Below are 20506 nucleotides of genomic sequence, written 5' to 3'. Positions count from 1 at the left end.
GGCAGCGCCGGGCGCCGCGGTGACAGAGCGGGGCGATCGGGGCGGGGGGCGGCCGGGGCTCCGGCGGCGCGGATGGCGGAGGGCGGCCAGCCCCCGCAGCAGCAGCAGCCACAGCCGCAGCTCCTGGCCGGCGGCGGCGCGGGGTCCGCCCGCGGCGTGAAGCGGGAGCCGGAGCTGGAGCAGCCCATGCCCGGCGGGGACGGCGCGGAGGGCGGCCACAGCAAGCGGCTGCGGACGGAGGCGGAGGCCGACGGCGGCGGCATGCAGGTAGCGGGCAGGGCCGGGCCGTCCCCGGTTCTCCCTCCCCGGGGCTCGGCCGGGCCGGGCCGCGTTTGATTTCGGTTTGCGGGCTGCGGCGCGCTGCGCTCGGGCGTGCGGCCCTTTCCCCGCGGGCAGCCGGGCGAGCGGGGCTGGGCTCCCCCCGGGCTCCCCGGGCCGAGCCCGGCGGCTCCCGGGGGCGCAGCCAGCACGTGCGGCGGCGGCGCGGGGCCCCGGGGAGCCGCCGCCGGGTCCGGCGCCCCGGGCACCGCCGGGCAGCCCCGGGAGGCCGCGGTGTCGGGGCCGGGTGCGGGGCACCGGCAGCGCTCCGGGGCCGGCGAGGTCTACCCGCGGCGCTTGGGGCTTGTGCGGCACCAGGAGAAATCCCAGGTGCTGCTTGGGAAGCGGGGTAGTGGGGCGGCTTCTGTGTTGGTTCAGAATCCCACGTTTCTGTCGTCTCCTGCCAGCGCGGTGTGATCGCCCCCAAAACATCGCTTGTTTCAGGTGCGTTGGCCTTTGTGTTTGTGGGGCGATGCTGCCAAGGTGTTTCTGCCTCCCTTTGTCTGGGTGTTGTGGAGGGTTGTTTTATTATGGCAGTTGCACTAGCCTTTGCTGCTTCTGTCTCTCGTGATGAGGATATCAGAGCTCTTCGGAAACAGAGTGATTTATTCATCTGAGCTTGTTTCTCTTCTCACCTTTTCTGGGGTTGGTAAGCGCTCCTGGCTTTCCAAAGGAAGCATCCTATTCTTTCCCTGGTGCTTCTCATCAAAATGTCAAATGCTGGCCAACACTCTTCCCCTTTTATTTCCCAGGCTGTCCCCAGTTTTCATGTTCAAAAATTATTTATGTTTTAAGCAGTTTGCGGCAGGAAGGTTTTGTTTGTGGTTCTGTCTGATGTTCAGCCTTTCATGGTGGTCTCTCCACCCCACAGCATTGTGTTTTCCCAAGTGTGGCCTGAGCACTTGCTGGAGCTTCATACCCAAGTGCTGCTGCCTGTGCTCTCCCAAGGGCAGTGAAAATCGTGCAGTGCTCTTTTATCTCTTCAAGTAGTGTGTCCTCCCACACATAGGTGTTAGGTATGACTCAGGCAGTGTGTACAATTGCAAGGAGAAAGATGCTCAGCATCGCAGTATTTATACAGTGTGTCTTGCTAGGAGTTATGAATGAGTGCACAAGCATGTTGCCATGAAATTCTTCCAGCTCTTCAGAGTTGAACTGAGGCAGAGATCCTGTGTAGTTACAGAAGGTGCACCAGTTTACCCTGCATGTAGTGCTTTAACTGGCTGTTTTTGATATAAACCTGGGTAAATAACTGAAAATTGCCTAGGAAGGGACTTGGGCTGGTTTAGCAAAAGCCTGGGTTTTTTTGTTTGTTTTTAATTGCAAATTAGTACAGTTTCTCTACAGATAAAAGACTCCCCCCCTATATTTACATTGAAAAGTGTCTTGTCTGTTCCATGAATAATGCAAGATAGTAAGATTGCAGTGTTCAACCATGGGGCTACAACAGTGTGTGTGTGAAGCAGTGTGTGTAATGCTGGTGGTCATGATAGTAGGAATTAATCAGAAGAAAGCTGAGGTTTATTTCTGTACCAAATACTGGGAAACAGTGGAGAAATTGGGTGAGGTGCAATTATTTGAGCCCAATTTTAAGTGTGTCTGTAGTCAGTGTAGCTGTTCTTCAGATTAGGCTACCCATATTGTAGTTATTTGGCATTTTTCATTTTAATCTTTCCATATCTATGCATGTGGAAAGATTTTTCAATCCTTTTATTATAAAAGATTAAAACAAACTTATATGTGTGTATGTGTATATGTACAAATACATACCATAATTTGGAACTAGGTGATCTTTAAGATCCTTTCTAACCAAACTATTCTATAATTCTATGTCCAGAAATTTCCTTTGACTTTTTTTTTTTTAGTTTTAAAAAGTGTAGTTTATATATTTGGAGAATCCTCTCATGTTTGCAAGCAAGAAGTACCAAATTAGAAGCCAAACTTACCAATAACATCAGAGGTAGGAAAAATATTTTCTCTAATGTTTGGGAAATTCGGTATCTTTTTCCTTAAAAGACAAAACACAAGATTGCCCTTCATAAGGATTTCTGTTCAGATAGTGCCTTCTTTTGAAGTACCTTATTTTAGAATAACAGCTACTTTTTAGTAAATCCTCTATGTCGAACTGTATGTAATGCTTACAAGAGGCATAAAGAGCCTATTCTTTGATGTTTTTTTTTCCTCCCTCTCCTGTGTACTAGAGGCTTTCTGAAAGCTGGAAATAAGACCAGCAATCGTTGTACCTTGTTTTTCCTGGAGATCCTGTCAATTTTCTACTTCCTGTTCCAGAGCCACGGGTTGTTGCTGTGTAAACTTGGTGACCTCGTGTCTCTGGGCTGATAGCAAGGAATCACGGAATGCTGTGCCCACCACCATTTCTTCTTTGAATAACCTGTACCTACCAGTGGCTCAGGATATAAACACAGTGTGTAATGCTGAAATAAACCATTTAGCTGTAGAAATTACTAATGTAGCTGTAAAACTAATAGATTTTTAGGGGCTATATTAGCATGAAATATCAAAACTAGGCTATAGGAATATAAGCCAGTAGCTAGTTATTAAGACCTTGGGGCTGGGGTTGCCTAAAAGCTTCGAGTAGCCCTTAGATTTACTGGGCTTCTTGTTTTCTGCTGTCTCAGGCCAGCATGCTCAGACAGCTTATGCAGTTAGGGTTTCATTATCTAATCCATCTTTGATCAGGCTGGATAAATGGTGTTTGGCCAGTGCTGATCTTGTTAGGAGGGTGGTGTAAAGCTGCTTGAGTTGGGATTGGGACAAATCGGATCATGGCTGCTATCTGCTTCTGGGACATATTTCAGTTAATCGTGGCGTGGGAGGAAAAGGTCTATCAGGAACTGCTGGGTTTTAGCTCTCTCTGTTCCATAAATGGCAAAAGTCAAATGCTACCGGCCAGGAATGTCACCTGGAAGTATTTGGATAGGTTTGTAAGCTTTGGGAGTAAAGGGCCCCAAAGGTACTGCTGATATAACTGTATAAATACTAGCAAGGAACTAACTCATGCTCTGTTTGCCGACTTGGATGATTGAATCATTTGGATCCGCATGCTGATCTGGATAAAAATAATGCCTAACACGGGAGAAGACAAAAAAAGAAAGCTATATTAGCTTAAGTCACTTGTGAAACTATACTGAAATGCAGTTGTTGATGCAGCTGTATTTGCTTCTTGTCAGAAAATACTGACTGCTGCATAGATGGAAGAGAAAGTACCATTGCAACAATCACTCTCCTCCTCTGTTCCTTGTGTGATGAAAGACGAGAAGTGTTGTGGCTAGCTGGGAAGTGTCCCTTTCTCTCTGAAACTGCAGACAAGGGTGTAATCCCAAGGTGCTCTTTTTGTCTTCCCCTTCCAGGTGCTAGAGGTGTACTAGACATTTTACACTGCTGAAAAAGCTACTAAAATATCTTCCCCTTGCTTTGCATGGGGTTGAATGAGTTAATCAACTCCTCTTTTAGTCCCCAAGCTGAGTTTTGATTTAACTTTTTTATGGGGCCTAGGCTGGTTAGTAAATTAAAATCATACTTGGTGGTAATACATGGGTGGAATTAGATGCAAGGTGTGAACAGAAGTAATCCTTGTTCCTCTTTCATGAATGAGCTGTGTGCTCAGTATCCCTGAGTATTTGGGAAGATGACTCTCCTTGCAACCATGAGCTTGGCTGACTGGTCAGGACAGACAGTTCATGCAGCTGTGGTCTGTGCCTTGCCCAGTCCACATAAACCTTTAGTGGCAGCAATGAGTGGTGACTTTGTGTTGTCATTCAGCCATGTCAGCACAGGGTTCATAAAGATGACTAGTGGTGTTGAGATCAGTCCCCTGAGACTAAAAGATGATGTAATCGATGATAAGTCTTTGCTCCACAAGAAAATCTGCGGTTTCTCATCCTACCGTGAGCCAGAAGATGGTCTGTGACACCCTCTACCAGCCTGACTTCTTCCCAGCACAGTGACTGGAAACCTTGAACTGCAGGGTGCCGCAGATAGGGGAGAGTGGGGACATGACTGGTGCTTCATGACAACCGGTGGCCTTGTTCGAGCTGTGGCCTGGTTGTGGTGCTCCAGAGGATGGCAAGAAATCAATCTGCTGATAATTTTTAGATAGGTTTGAGTTTACAAGAGGGCTGACTGGGATTGTAATTGAGATGGGGACAGTGAAGAACAGTTTTTGTGCTGTGAGGGACCCTTTGGAAGTCTGCATTTTTAAATCTCACACAAGAGAATGTCTAGTTCCAGTAAATTGTGGAAAAGCTCTGTAATCAGGTTAGCTTTTTCCTCCCTCTTATTTTTCATGGCATGGCTGTCTTTGTAAAGAGATGCAGAGCAATGCAGAGGGTACGAGATATTATAGTACAAGAAATGATGTTCCAGTCTTTTGACCCCGCCTTGGATCCAGGATGAGGTTTCCTGGGATGCTGTTTCGACAAAGTATTGCTGATGTGATGAGCTGTAATGAATCACCTCTAAGTTTGTTGTTGTTTCTCTGTTTGCTTTTGCCCTTTGTTTTTTTTAAATATTTGAATGTTATGAGTTAGACTTGATACAGTCTGGGAACACTTAGAAAACCTCCAGTTCAAAGAAAATCTTTGGCAAACAGACTGAAAGTTGGGATTTTAGAGTTGTTAAGAGTGCTTTAATGTTGGTTCTTTTCTTGCCATATTTAGGAAATGGAAAGCCCAAGTGAAGTATTCTGTGTGCTTTAGTACTCTTTCCGGCTCTCTCAGTATTTCTCTGTAGATTCCAGAGGTTTGTGTTTAAAGGTGATGGACACGTTTGAGAGGTTGGAAGCCAAACAGATCTGGCTCTACTGGAGATGGTTTCCTTCTGCATATGTGTACCGGCTGTAGACATAAACTTTTTATTTTTCCTTTCAAATTCCCATTTAGAAACACGAGTGCTCTGGTATTTTGCAGGAAGCCTGGTCTCTCCCTTGCATGTTGGAAAGGTTGCCCACCTAGCTGAGTTTGGAGCTCCTAGGCACATGCCCTCTGTTGGCTGTTCCTCCCAGTGATGCAGCAAGCAGGGCCCCTGCCTTGCCCTTCTGCACTGAGGGCTTGCCCTTCTGTGTTCAAGGTTGTCTCAGAGATGTGCTGGTCACTGAAGGTTTAGCAGCTGTATTCCTGTGCTGGCTTCATGCTTTACTGTGACCGCCCTTTCAGCCACTGCTGCAGTGAGGCTGGTGGCAGCAGGAGTACCAGAACACGTGAGATGCAAAGGAGGCAGCAGTAAAATAAAATAAAATGAATCGACTGCTTCATTTGCACTAGAGGTAGGGAAGTCAAACTGAAGTTGAGATGGATCTGAACAGGATTCTATGTGTGGTCTGCGGCCCCCTGGAAACTGCTGCTGAAGGACATACCCCTGTTAGCTTAGAAAAATAAAGCCTGTTGTTAGCAGTGTTTAGTTGGCTTCACAGAAAACTCTGTCCCTCTGGAAAATGTTAGGAATCACATTAGTTGAAGATGTTTTAAAGCCTGTCAGTCTATGCTGTTGACTTGCCTTGTGGCACTCAGCAAACCTTAGTTTTTATATTAAGTGAAAGAGAAGGGCAGATGTTTTTGTTGTCTGGAAATCTCTTATTTAATTTGCCCGTCTCTGATATTACTTGACCTTCTGTCTGTGTGTTTGCTGTGGAAAAGCAGTGGCTGAGGGATCAGAGGAACATCCAGAAGAGAAGTGAGAGAAGCAATTAGCGGTAACGAGTTCCAGTTCATTGAAGCATTCTGTTGATCTGCATCTTACAGTCGTATTGAGTGGACACCCGAGTGTAGCTGTCATGAGATAATCCCAATGTTTAGGGATTAGAGCTGCTTGACTGCATTTTGGGCCTTAACTCCCTTTGCTCTCCAGTAAATTTAATTTTGCTAGCAATCTTTTGTAAATTTGAAGGATGTGTATATATTTTCCCCAGCATGCTTCCCCCTCCCTCTGCTTTGCTTTCTGGCGTGCATCTCATTTTTTCCAGGTTGAGTTAGAGATACTTGTAGGAGCCAAGTCCAACAATGGCAGGGACTGGGTGAAAGAGTCCTCAGCAGTCCTGGACCATGCCACCCTCTTGACCCTGCAGTGTTCCCTGTCAGGGCTCTGCCAAGCTGTCCTGCTGAGCTGTGTCTGGCTACCTCTCCTGCAGGAAAGCTTTGCTGAGAAGGGCCATATAGTTTTCTAGATTTCTAACCTGTGTTCTGGGTTTTGGAAGATTTCCAGGGTGTTTGTGAACCATTCCAGTCTCTCTCTCATTTGGCTTGTCACACGTACATACAGCATCTATCTAAACCACTCCGTCATCTCTCTTGCTGGGCCAAAGGTCATGGGACTCCAACTCCTTAGCAGTGATAGGAGGTATTTAAGTGGCCACAAAGAAAGAAAGGTTGTGTACAAAAGACCCTTTGTTTAATGAGCAGCATCAGCTGAACTAGAGCTGGATCCAACATCAGCTTGGGCAGAGCAGGAAACTTTGGCAATTTCTATCAGCTCACTTGGTATGACATTGGTGTTCAGTCAGCTATGCCACTGTGCCGGCTCCTAACCTTTGGAGTGTGGGCAGAGGGTACTTGTGGTTCACACTGATTAGAAAAGAATCAATGAGATCTTCTACTTGGATAGGACAGTGGGATTCAGGCTGGCATATTTTTGAAGTGGCTGTGTGTTACTGGGGCCATTGCTTATGTTTGCCTGTATCTAGGAGAGTTTATGGTGCAGAAAGGTGTGGATGCTTGCTTCAAAGAGCATGGAATAGAGCACTTGTTGCTTTTCTTGCATGACTTTATTGGGTTTTATCTGCTCATAATTGCCTCAGCAATAATGCAGATATTAGCATAGAGATCAGGAAGAAGCTGCACCAAGTTAAGGGGCACAAAACCCTCATCACGTCAGCACTTTTTCCCTCTGACTGTGCATAGCTAAATTTCTTTTAATAGAGAGGCTAAAGAATCAACATTATGTGCCTTTTCTGTGTGTCACAAATATCAAAATACACTCCCCAGAGGCCTTTGAGGCCTTGGGATCTGGATCCGGCTCAGGTTTCTTCAAGGGACTGGAGCACTGTGCACTTTAAACTGAGGCTTTCTGCACAGCTTTCCCACTGCTATTTCTGTAGGAGATTCTTGCAGACATTTGGAGTAGTTGTCACTGTTGAGGTGATGCCCAGGAAGAAAATCCCACCAAGGCATCACTAAAAAGCCTTGATTTAGTGCTGTGTGGGCTGAAGGGAGGCTCTAGCTGGGATCCTGGTGCTATAAATTGCTGCTTGTGGTTGCTGTTCTCCTGCCTGGATAGGGGTGGGAAGGTCGCCTTTCCCTCCAGCTTGCTCACTGACCTCGGGCAGTGAGGCAGGGGGAAGGTCAGGCCAGGCTCTGCCCAGCTGCAGGGCTGGGCACCTTCTTCCTGGATCCCCAGATCTGCAGGTGGAGTAGCCAAGCATGTCTCTCTGAGCAGCTCCCATGGGAGATCATGCTCCTGAGCCATCTCTGTCTGGCTCTTTGGTTTTATTTTGTTCTGTGTCTTTGCTTCCCTTTTGTGGGAAGAAGAAATAAGGGGAAATGTAAGCAATGGCTTCTTCATTACCCTTTGTACTCTGCTGTCCTGGATAGCAGATCCATCAGAGGGCTCGCTCTTGCCATTATTTAATGTTAAAAGCCCTGTGTAGCTTTGGAACAAAGCTGGATCAGGATGGAGTAGGTCTTGTAGGTGCTTCTCCTTGCCTATAGGCACTAGTTCTTGAAGCTCAGCTTTGGAGTGACCTGGGGTTGTTCCTGGGATTAAAGACCCCTCTCTGAGTGGTGCTGCTTCTGCTCCCATGAGTAGGACCAGCTACCCAGCCTGGGGAGATCCAAAAGGTTAATTCAGGGAAGGAAGCCCAGGCTGTGATGTTGCTGCAGCAGGTGGAACCATGGGGCATACCAAAGGAAGTGGAAGCTGGCAGCATGGTATGGGCAGATGTCCTGGGGCTGGTGGCATGTATGAGGGTGGGAGACAGGTGTCTGTGTTACAGTGGCCTCAGGAATGATCTGAATCATGGAGGAAACTGAGGCAATAAAGTGTATGCAATACTGCTGCTAATTTGCAGCAGCAGATCTGAATGTCCCTTGGTCAGCCTGCAGGAGAATCCAGCTGGCTTCTGAAGCACCTGCCCATCCTGTTATTTGTTTTGGCCAAAGCAGAAGTTGAAGTGTGTGGAAATGCAGAATACTCTCAGTGCTCTAGTTCTAGGAAGAGGTGTGCAGCTCTGCAGTGGTGCTGGAGTTACATTTGTCCTGGATGGTCTGGAACTGCAGGTGCCATCTCCTTCATGCAGAGGATTGAGGAGACAGAATGTGCCAGGGTGAGAACCTGTGCACAGCAGGCTGCAGCCAGGGAGACTTTAATTCCTGGTGTGTCCTTGTTGAAGGGGCTGGAACTCATAGCCAGTAATTGGCCAGCAGGAGAATGTGACAAGAAGGCATCATGTGAGGTCATAATGATGTGTTCATACCTTTTATGTTTTTCGAGATGACTTCATCTCCACAAGTGCAGCAAATGGATGGCGCTCACTGAAGCACTATTGAACTGAATGTAACCAGTTAAAATGGGTGTAAGGTCAGGTTTTGGACTATCCAATATTTCATTTCTTCTCTTTCATCTCATGTATGACCCCAAACTGAATATATTGCAGATAACCTAAGCCTTGTACTGAATATAGACCTGTTAATTTTTAATAGTCTCTTTTACAGTACTGTAGTGTGGGTACTTCACAGGTACTTACGATTTTATTTCTTAGTTTCCTAAGAGGTAGAAAAGGTATACTGTCTCTTACTGTGGAAGTGGGGGATTGAAGTACCTGGTAGTAAGGCCAGTTTTGCAAAAAAAAAAAGATTGACTTTTACAATTTAATTTATTTTTATTTGTATTTTTGATTGTAGCTAGGACTTTTTTATTGAGATCAGGTTTTGGTGATGTTTAATCCTTGATCTACAGCTTGCTACAACTTCCATTATATATATATGATGTCTCCTGCTTCCATAGGTTGATCCTTAAGGGTGTCATGTTGGCCAGATGTACAGTGATGTTTTCTTTATCTTAAAACCCATCAGAATAGCTTGAATTGAGGCAATTGGTCAGCATCATAGTGAAATTTTACTTGGAAGATAAGGTTTGAAATCTAACTAACTTTTTAAGTAGAATGGATGCTGCTTGTCTTAAACTACAAAACCACCTAACTTTTGGTATCTGCATCTGTTTATACTGCTCAGAACACAGCACTTCTTAGGCTTCAATGAAGCAGGAATTAGGAAAAAGTAGCACATAATCCTGATTTATTGTAACATCCCTGCACATGAGGAAACACTGGAAGTTGCATGGATAGTTGCTATTTTTTAATCTGCAGCCCTTGACTTTTGTAGTTGTTATTTCAGGACAAAATGTAGCTACACTGCCTTTTGAGTTAAAAAGCATGTTTTGGTCTGTTAAGAAGCAAAGAGCTGCTGTGTGGATGGCAAAGGCAGGAACTGGCTCCTGATCCATTCCTGTGCTGGCTCCCAATGGGGTCTGGCAGCTCTCCCTATCCTTGGGATACAAGTCTTGGCATAGTTGCTTGTGGGGTCAGCAAGGAGGACAGAAGCATGTTTGCTGAGGAGACTTTATGACACATTAGGGCTGCAAAGGAATCTTGCCACTTGGGTTACAGGTGTCTTGGGTGAAAAATACCTGGTTGATCATGGACTTGGTATCTCCTTTTCATTTTCTGAATAATGGATCCTTCATGAATCGCATCACTGCCTGCTTTTTATGGCTTCTACATGGATGTTCAGTTCTCCTTAGCTGAGTAAAGGGTGGGCCAGAATTGTGTTATAGGGCTGGGGTTTTGTCACCTTCAGAGAGCCCCAGGCAACAAACCTAGTTTTGGGCTGGATGCCTGATCTTACTGCTAGGATTGTCAGACTACAGAAGTAGTACAAAGCCGTAGGGGAGGAATAAACACCCCATCCCACTGCTTTTTGGAGAAAGGATATGAAGACCAACCTGGCAGTACCTTCTTTGTGCCTCTGCATGTGTTATGGGAATTCCCATTGCCTTAAAGTGCAGGGAGAGGATGAAGCTGGTGTCCTCTCCAGAGCTTACATGAATCCAGTGGAGACCTGGAATCTGCTAGTGTTGCCAGCTGGATCTAGCAGGTTTTTCCCAATCTAACCTTTATACCTAGACACTGCTTGGGAAAGTCTGACTTCCTGGGCTGGTTAGATTTCCCTAAGAGTGGTGGTCTTTGTGCCAAGTGCCTCAAGTTGTGAGAGCTGGGATGTCACAGTCACAGACAGGGGAGACAAGGCCATCATTGTCGATGGTGGGATGGACTCGGCAGGAGGTGACAGTGGCATTTGGGAATAGTGCTGTCTGTGTGATGGTTAGATATCAACCATGGGCCAGAGAACACTTCAGAGAAGAGGGGGAGAATGTAAAAGGAAATGGACCAACTGTGGATTTTGATTGTCAGATAGAGAGGGTTACAATTGAACTTCACTCTGTAATGTTTCTATCTGTTGTGGTTTAATCTTAGCTGGCAACTAAGTCCCACACAGCTGCTCACTCCTTCCCGCTGGCATGGGGGAGAGAATCAGAGACTAAAAGTCAAAAACTTGTGGGTTGAGATAAGGGCAGTTTAACAGGTAAAGCAAAAGCCACACATGCAAGCAAAGGAAAGCAAGGAATTCAGTCACCATTTCCCACGGACAGGGATTCAGCCATCCCCAGGGAAAGTGGGACTTCATCATGTGTAGTGGTGATTTTGGAAAACAGACTTCACTCTGAAGTGAGTGAAGTCGTCTTGCCTTTCTCTTTCTTCCCTCAATTTTATATGCTGAGCATGATGCCCTGTGGTATGGAATATCCCTTGGGTCAGTTGGGGTCAGCTGTCCTGGCTGTGTCCCCTCCCAACTTCTTGTGCACCCCCAGCCTCCTCCTCACTGGTGGGATGAAGCAGAAAAGGCCTTGACTCTGTGTAAGCACTGATCAGCAGTAACTAAAACATCCCTGAATTATCAGCACTGTTTCCAGCACAAATCCCAAACACTGCCCTGTAACAGCTACTGTGAAGAAGATTAACTCTATGAAAGCCAAAACCAGCATACAATCTATCCATCCCTTCTCTCAGTGCCCACTTGTGACCTGTCAATTCTGTTGTGATGGATGTGGTGAATAAGGCTAAGACTGATATTTGAATATATATTATTTGACCACCTGATACTTGTTGATATACCTATATGTATGTCTCTGTGTGGCTTTGCCAGGAAATTGAAATTATGTTCACAGTTAGGTTTGGTTTTTGTTTGTCCCCTAATCAGATCATTCTAGGTAAGGCTTGCTGCATTTCACCATCTTGCCTGAACTCTTCTGACTTTCAACAGGAGTATCATATAGTCAGTGCTAAATGCTACAATTTCAGAAAAATAAGTTTTATCTGTTGATAAATCTCAGATTCACACCACTAAGAATTCTTTATGCTTTGTGTTCTGTCTTGAAACCTCTCTGTCCATAGGTCTGATAACATATCTGAGTGTATCTCTCTCTTCAGCCAGACCAATGTCTAAGTTCTCCTGGGGATGGTTGTTTCCCATGGGGAAGGTGTTGACTTGAGTAGATGGAGGTGCTATGAGACTTCTTGTGTGTGTATTTTCCTCCTGTTATATATTGCTTAAAAGGTTAAGTAAGAATTCTTTCTTTGCTGGTCAGTGGGTTGATGTTTTCATCTTGGGCAGTATCAGGTATTTTTGACAGCTTTGCATGCCAGGAGTAGCATGAGTTGGGTTTGCTTCAACCACTACCCCTTTAAGGACTAGGAATTCTTTGATGAGTGATTACACTTAACTCTGGACTCTTAGTTGATGGATGTGATGCAGCATGTCCATGTTCCTTGGGAAGGTTTCCTTAAATAGGCATGACCTTTCTAGTGAAAACAGGAAGATAGTTTTTGCTTTTTTCCCCCCCAGCATGGTATTTATTTAATTTTTGGACCTCATGATTACTGCAGACATTTACATAGGGGTAGCTCATAGGCTTGGTAGCTTCATGGGGCAGAGTCTGGCAGCTCCATTGTTCCAGCATTTGTTCCATTCTTTCTGTAGCAGCCGCTATTTTTGACCTTTGGTGACCTGCTTCTCCTTTCTATCCTTTTTGGCATCCAAAACTCTGAGGCATCACAGAAAGACTAGCCAGTCTGCATCTTTTAATATGTAGATAGGGAGTGGATAGTGATTCAGTAGATCGGGATCATCCTATATTCTTGTTTCTGTTGGGTTTCAGTAGGTGTGTGGAATCTGCAGGCAAATTGGAGAGAATGGTCTTGTTACCTCAGAATGAGGAACCCTCTGGCTGTGACTTGAATGTGATGACAGTCTGCCTGAAGTAGTGCCTGTCCCTGACCATCCTTGGGAAGTGCAGCAGGAGATGGATGTGTTTGACTCTCCTGTGCACTGAAACGTTCCAAGATGCCTGGTGTCAGCTAGTCACTGTTGCTGACAAGGTGTTAGCAAGCCCTTTTATGAGGTTTGTGTTTAAATAAAATCTCTGTGCTTGGGCTCTCATGTCTATTGTAAGGTATTCTGTGAAGTTGGTTCTCTTGGATTTGGTGCTTGATAAAGAGATGCATATAGTCTGGAAAAAAAGGTGCACTACAGTGGACAAACTGACTGGACCTGATGGCACAGTAATATCAAGTGCTTTGTTTGGCTTGTGTAATTTACCTGATCCTCAGGTAAATACAAATTTTATGTACATTCTCCTAAGCAATTTCTTATTCTGTGTCATCAGTTTCTTGATGTCTGAAATGTTTGAAGTTTGCAGTTAAAGATTCTGAGGTCTGTAGATCTGTCTGCTTGGTTCTGGGATTGGCAATTTTTACTTTTGTTTTTAGGACAAGATTTTAAAGACAATCCCTAAATCTCTGGACCCCTTGGGCAGGAGTAAACATGTGGCATTGTTCTTCTTCCATGGATGAATTCCTACCATTGGAGGGCTTTCTCTACCTCTGACTTCCTGGGTGGGATTTTTCACAGGGAATACAGTGGCATTAAGTAGGGGGGGGACAGCTTCTAAATAAGTCACTTCCCAACTTTACTTTGCAGATATTTTTGTGTCTTGTATAGATTTTCCTGGGGTGCAGAGTCTGTTAGATGGTTAGCTTTGCTCTCTTAGCATGAACAAGATGCTTGTACACAGATGGTTACTGCATAGTGCTCCTCGTGGAGGCAACTATCTTCATGAAGTTGCTTGAAAAAGATTACTGTTGTACTATTTGTACAGGCTGCATTTGAACAGGTGCACTGTGAAAATAAGATTGCAGTGAGAGGGGAGCATGGGATGTGGTTATCAGTCATCTCCCAAAGACCGCTCTCCCAATAGAGCCAGGGCAGGTGGTCCTGCCCTTCCCTGGTGACTCAAGGGGTACTGTCATGTCTGTTAAATTAGCCCCGGATTGGAGTTGCTGGAAGTGTATCTAGTCAAATGCTAATTCAGCATGCTGTGTATGAAGCTAATTGGCAGGGTAGAAAAAGCAGTGTGGCCTGTAGAAAACTTTCTTACCTGCAAGAGCTTAAATAGTAAAAATGTAAAATATCCAGTATGAAATTTTCTTCTTCCTTGCATGGTTAGCAGTGATAACCAAAAGCAAATTTTTCAGTTCTATATTCAGAGCCCTCTGATAGTATTGTCATGGCTTGTGCTCCTGTTTACAGATTTCCCATGTAGCTGAATTAAATTAACAAGACCAGTCAATTTATTGCTGCTGTATTTAAACCCCTGGGTGGCAATGAGTCTGGCAAGGATGGAGCATCATTTTCATGTGCTGCTTGGAAAGGGAGAATGTAGAGAGAAATGAAGTAGTGTTACTGCTTGGGGGAGGGGTTCACAGTCATGGCTCAGGTGGCGGATGAAGAGAACTGTAGGTTCCCAGAAGTCTTTTTTGTCCACTGCTTCCCATGTGGCGCAGTCACTAGGTAGCAGGAGGTTTTTTCTGTCATGTATGGTCTAGCCAAAGACTAGTGTATCCACAGAGTTTATTCAAGGCAGATAGCATTACAGGAATCAAAACAGAACTCTTGGTTCCTGTTCATTGATTTAATCCTTTGTTTTTAGCAGTTACATATCCCTGTATTCTTTAGTGTAGCCTTAGTTATCCTGGATTTGAGCCCCTCTTAAATCCTAATTGCATAGTATTCATGTTAGAAGAAAGGTGGTGTGAGGTGATGTACAGAGAAATGAAACAAATCCCAGGTCACCTGCAGAGGAGCAGAAATCTCAGAGCACTGGGTTCAGTGGGCCATTTTTCCTCCCCTTGTTTGAACTAGGTGGCCTCCTTTATTGCTGCTCCTCCATCTAAAGGGTGGTCCTTGGAGGCTGTTTGGAAGGTATGGTGATCTGCATACTGCTCTTTCCTTATTCTGCATCAACTTGCTGTGTTAGCAGAAGATAGTTTGCAGTGTTTTACAGCATCTTTCCCTAGCACCAAAATTCAAATTAATTATGTATATGGATCTGCATGCAGTTGTTAAATGTTTCATATTTTCTTTAGGCTTGTGCAAAATACATGATATGGTGGAAAAGGTGCTACAGATTTACCTTTTTTTTTTTTTTCCCCCCTCTCCCAGGAGTCTGCATAACTTGTGAGACTGGGAGGATACTTTATGCTTAGCTTTGCAGCCAGTTTGGAATTCTGGGCTTCACCATATCGTGTTTGCTTCTCTTGTCTGTTTCCTCCAAGTCTTTTATGTGGAGTTTACAGATACTGGTGCAGTTTGCATAGCAGAAATTGTCCCTTTGTAGCAGCTGGTGAGTGGATGATGGACAGCTGATTAAGCTAAACCTTCAAAAGGCTTTTGAAAAAAAACCCAGTAGTGCTAAATTTATGCTCTGCAAATGCTGTATCAGTACTACTGGATTAGACAGCTTTAGACCACCTGGTGTAGGTTGGTCTGACTGATAATACCCCTTTGCTCTGGGCCACCAATCCTTGTGTTTGTGGGGTATTTACAGTGGGCACAGTCTCCGTGTAATGTGGGGCACACTCTCTGTGCTGGTGTGCATGGTGTGAAATCATACCTAAGCTGGGGGTAAATAGGTTCTGAAAGAAGTGATCCTTCTGCTCCATTTGACTCGGAGCTTCTTTTTCCTGATTTCATAGAAAATAAGTAATGCCAAAGAGAAGAATTTATCTCTAAATCCAGCTGCCTCCACTATGGTAGATGTGTTCTTCTGCTGTCCTTTTGAGAGTCAAGCTGGTGTCCAGGGCTGGCTGTGTCCATCTCAGCAGTGCTGACAGCAGCAATGTGGGGGTTGATGTGGCCTGACATACCCACAGTGCAGCTGCATGTCACTTCTGTCACCTGGTAGTATCTGTAGCTCCACAAGGAGAGCCTTTGCATGTTTAGTACCACCATGCATGCCACTGTCAACCCCTCTCACATCTGCGTTGCTTTAGAAGTGAGTGGATGTCTGCCTCTCCTCTAGAGGAGAGGGGTAAATGCTCATCCGCAGTTTCTCTGATCCAAGTGTGTTTTCAACTCTGCATTTGTATTTGATGGCAGGTCCTCCTTCCCCTTGGCGCGTGTCTGCAACGTGCTCATGTGCCGGCACGCGTGTGCTGCCCTTGAAAACAGACCAAACTTATTAAAATCATTGCTGGTTGCCATGGCAGCTGTTGTCGCTGTGGGCTATTAGGAAAGGCAATTACTGCTGCATGCTGGGGAGTGTACGGGGAGGCTGTGGGCAGGGGGGTACAGGCGACTGCATGCTGCTGAGTTCTGTGACTGATAGCTTGGATGTCACAGTGAGCAAGCAGCAGAGGAGAGAAAGGCAGGAGATACCCTGTAATGAGGTCTGGCCAACATTCCACCTCCTCGGCGGGCTCATTGAGAGATTCCCACCCTTCCTTTGATTGTCAGGGGGTTGAGTTTCACGTTTTCAGCTGGACACAGCATAGTGCTGCTCAGTGACTCTCAGCTGGCCCAGGAAGTGAAACGGAGCTGGAAAACTTTGTGTGTTGAAGATACTCATCTAGTCCCTTTCCTGCCATTTCCTCTCTGTGAATATTCCTCTTCAGTACTTACTTTACTGTTTCCTGTACGTTGAATGTCATGATATAAAATAGCTCCAATTTTCTTGAAGTGAGTAGGATCACTTAAAAAAAGTGCTTCTTATAATGAATTTAAAGCTACAGGAAATGACATCCTTCATCTTTATTTTCTGAATTTGGGCAGCATGTGTCCAAGCAATGCCAGCACTGTTTGTGCCAAGTGCAAACATGTTAAGAACTGGGATTGTTTTATAGTGTGGAGCTTGTAGGAAATCAGTAAATTCCATGAAAGATTTGAATTGGGGAAGTAGGTGAGAGCTGTAAATCTTGGGGGTATCAAAAACTGCTTTGGCAGTGTTTGACAGAACACTGCACTCCCAAATTGAAACCCTCTGTCCTCTCCAGTTTCTTCTTTCCTTTTCCCTTGTGCTAAGCAATGGCCTGAGACCATGCATTGCTCCTTGCTTCACAGGAGCTCTTCCAGGAGGCTCTCTCTGTACATTAAGAAGTACATCATATAAGTTTCTTCTGGCTTATAGAATCCCTGATGGTGTCAATGAAGCTAAAATGATGGCTGTCACCCCTTCAATAGGGAGACAAGTCCCTGGAGGCACGGAGGAGACAAAGTGAGAAGAATAAAGCAATCCTCTTGAAGCAGGCGAAATTTGGATCTTGTTTCAATTTCTCTCTTTAGACTGATCTCCCAGCAGAGCCTCAGTTTCCAGAGGCCCTCTGGATCATGCCCCTTGGGGGGATAGCGGTGGTGACTCACCCAGCTGGGATGGTTTCCGCAGCAGCGTGTGAGAGCCTGGCTTCCCAGGGAGCCGTGGCACCAGGAAGGGGAAGGTTTCTGGTGTGTTTGATCCCTCAGCGAAGATTATGCTGTGTCTGTTTAATTAGAGACTGCTGCTTTCTTTACTGGTGTACTAAATATAAATGGAGAAGCTGGTCTAATATACTTGAAATTGCAAATGTCAGGAGTCAATAGCTTTATTTTCCTCTCGCCAAATCTGATTTACTTTTAAGTACTGCCACTAAATCTAATGATGCAGTAATTTCTGTTTGTTAAAAGGAATGAGGGATTTAGGCTGAGACAGACTTCATGCTCTTCTCCCATCTCTCATCCCGCCTCTGTTTTGCAAAGGAAGAGCTACTGGTTTGAAGGTGTTAGTACGCTAAGATCTGAAGGTCAAAAGGCTCAATCTAAATAAACTGTGTACTGAGTTTGCATTCAGCTAATATAACGTTCTTAAGGTTTTCTCTCAGCAGTTTTTGGCGCAGATTTGTACATTCCAAGCATTACCTTTGTGACAGTCAGAAGAGTGCCAAAAATTTTTTAAAAATATAAAAAATGCAGTAAAGATAAAGAAGCTGCTTCTGGAGCCCAGGCTTCATGTTCTGTCTGGGATTCTTTGTTTGCTGAACTACACAGTCTAAGTCCTGGCAGGCTCCAGGGAGATCTGTAATGGGACAGACATCTGTGCTTAAGATGCCTTGCCCTGTTGGTCTGCTGTGCAGGAAAAGGAATAAGTATCAAATGAGATAATTTTTTTCCCCCTCTGGGTTCCTCCTGAGCACAGTGGACCAAATTTACTTCCATCTGCTTAGCCTTGTACAGTGGCTTTGCAGACGCTGTTTGCTTGTGCGTGTCTGTGAGCTGTAGCTCGATGCCTGGGAAGTACAGCTGGTACCGCCGGCCACTGTGTGAAATGTGCTATCCTGAGTTGGTTGGAAAGTTTTTGAGAGCAGAAACGATGGGGAGAACTCCTCATGGTGAATGAAGATTCATTCAGTGTTGCTAGCAGCAGCAGTGAGGCTCTGCATTTGCAGTCGGCTGCAGTAACTGCTGTTCATGCCCTGGCCAATCTGGAATGCATTTGTCCTGGCCACTAGGATAATGTGGGCTACCTTGTTTTGGGGCAAAACTGGCTGCTGGGCTGGAGCAGGAGGGAGCATGCTCATCATGCGCTGGAGGCATTTTTGCCGTGTTGCAGCATGTGCTGGGAGATGCATGATTGAAAAATGAGAGCACCTAGAACTTTGGCCTGACCTGCCAGGTCTGTTCTGGTCTCAAGACTCGATGTCTGGCAGAACAGTTTCAGCATTAGATGTCTCTTGGCGGAATGGTGAAGAAAGAAATCCAGAGATAATTTTTGCCCTTCTTGAAGTTTTCCCATTCTAATGGTGGCAATAAGAAATTGTATTTCTGGAGTGTGTTGAGTTATAATGATTGTCTGTTCTCAGTCTGCATAGAGTAGATGAAAATTGTCTCCAGTGTTTCTGTATACTCCAGGTCATCGTTAGACTTGGTCTGACATGGACTGACCAGCGCAGAGGTTTTTTTTTCCAAAAGCTGTTTCCTCTGCTGTAGAATGCAGTGTTGTAAGCCTATTGCTTTGAAGGTTAGCATGTTTCATATCCCCAACACTTGTATATTGTCTTGCCTTATCCCTCTTTTCCCTCTCCGCAGCTTTTCCTATTTCAGATAGACTAGTCTAAGACAAACATTTCCAGGGACAGAGCAATGGCTGCAAGAGAATAGCCTTTAACCTCTTCTGCTTTAAGCTTTGGGAGCAGGGCTGATGGAGAGCACATGACGCTGCCGGTGGCTTTTCCTTCCCGGCGGGACACAGGGCGCTGTGTGTGCGAGGGGAACAAGCTGTGCTGTGTAGTGTGTCGGCGCTCCGCTCCCGCTGGTGGCGAGGGCAGGCCGGGCTGCTGCCAGCGTGGCACGGCTCGCCGGGCACGGCGGGGCTCGCCCGGCCGGGCGCCACTCGCGCACCGCTTCGGTCCCGACCCGGGCGGGAGTGCGCGGAGCGGCTCACGGCGGTGCGAGCTTCATCTTTCCTCGGCATGGAGTGAGCGAGCGGAGCGCCTGAATTATTCACTGCTCCTCGGCCTGCTGTTCCTATTGAATTCCCGCCTCGAGGCACCCTGCCAGCACCCGCTGATGAATTCATTGCTGCGCCTGCCCCGGGGGCACCCTGTGTGTTCGCGGCTGGAGGGGGCGGCCGCCTGCGCCGGGCTCGCCCTGGGGCTGTGTAGCGGCGGCTCGGTGGGCGAAGGAAACCCTTCCATTCCCAGCGTAGGTGGGCGCCGGCCCCTTCGCTGCTCAAAGGGTTTTTGGCAGGTCTGCGTGTGTTTTTATGTCTCTGGCTTGCAGCCCTGCTAAAGCCTGCCTGGGCTCCCGGATCCCGATCTTCTTGTCCCAGCTCTCCACGTGCGGTATCTGGTATTGTGTCCTATCTGTATTTCGTCTTGGTGGAGTGGATTTCTCGGCAAACCACATCCTGATGGTTCACACATCATTTGAGGTTCTCCTTACTTCTGTATCCTGAGATTTATGGGGCGATTGTCCTAGAACAAAATCACGTTTCACAATTTGAAAAGTTTTTTTTTTTTCTTATAGAAACCATTTCCCTTTCGTCTATGATGTTACTGTTAGTAATTGGAATAAATTTTTTGTTAAGCATTTAATAGATCTCTACTGTTCACATTATCACAACTCATAAAAGCTGTTGAAGACACATTTTATACTTTTGGAAGGAGGTTATCGCTTCTCTTAACAAGAACTTCTGGATGTATGTGTGGTACCATCTTCATTGTGTTGATCCTCCGCTTTGTTCCTCTGTATTTTCTTTTTTAAGCAATTACAGCAGGTGGCTGGTCTTTGGGGAAGCTTCCTTTGACCCGAGTGCTCTCTGGTCCCAGTTGACAGGGGTGGATGGAGTTTCAGGTCCTCCTCCTGGCTGCACAGAGGGGTGTTTTTTTACCTCTAATTGGATCATGTAAATCGGCTCTTTCTTTGTCTGGTCCTCTTTGTCCAGAATCTCCTTCTGGATTTTGACCAATAAATCAGCCTTGATAATGGGTTGACTTTTCCTATAGTAATTACACTGATATTCGAAAACTAGTGTAACTGATGAGCAAAATAGGTGTAATAATCGGAATTGTGACCAATAATAATATTCTTCAAAAACTGTTTTCTGTAGTAGAGGCAATATGTTAGTGATGGAGTACAAAGTAACAAGGGCTTGGTTTTGTTTTTTGGTGTTTATTTATTTATTTATTTATTTTAAATCCTGCATTGTTACAGCCTTCTGGGACTAGTATTTGATAAAGTGCTAAGGTCTGACA

The 20506-nt window shown here is 45.7% G+C and overlaps 1 protein-coding gene across 10 annotated transcripts in view; it reads left to right on the top strand.

Annotated features, from left to right (window-relative positions):
- The first annotated feature begins 57 nt into the window (after positions 1-57).
- RBFOX2 (RNA binding fox-1 homolog 2) overlaps positions 58-20506 on the top strand; it is a 170118-nt gene continuing 149669 nt past the window's right edge. For all 10 annotated transcript variants that reach the window (XR_014951890.1, XM_077783381.2, XM_077783383.2 and 7 more), the window contains exon 1: positions 58-267. Coding sequence is in view for 9 of the 10 variants with exons in the window: in XM_077783381.2 (XP_077639507.1) it covers positions 73-267 (195 nt within the window). In the remaining variant the exon portion in view is untranslated. The remainder of the gene's footprint in view (positions 268-20506) is intronic.

Source organism: Lonchura striata, chromosome 1A (genome assembly GCF_050655825.1).
Source record: "Lonchura striata isolate lonStrDom1 chromosome 1A, ASM5065582v1, whole genome shotgun sequence".
Taxonomy (NCBI): Eukaryota; Metazoa; Chordata; class Aves; order Passeriformes; family Estrildidae; genus Lonchura; species Lonchura striata.
The sequence above is the reverse complement of the archived record's forward strand: the minus strand, read 5'-3'. Positions and strand labels throughout refer to the sequence as shown.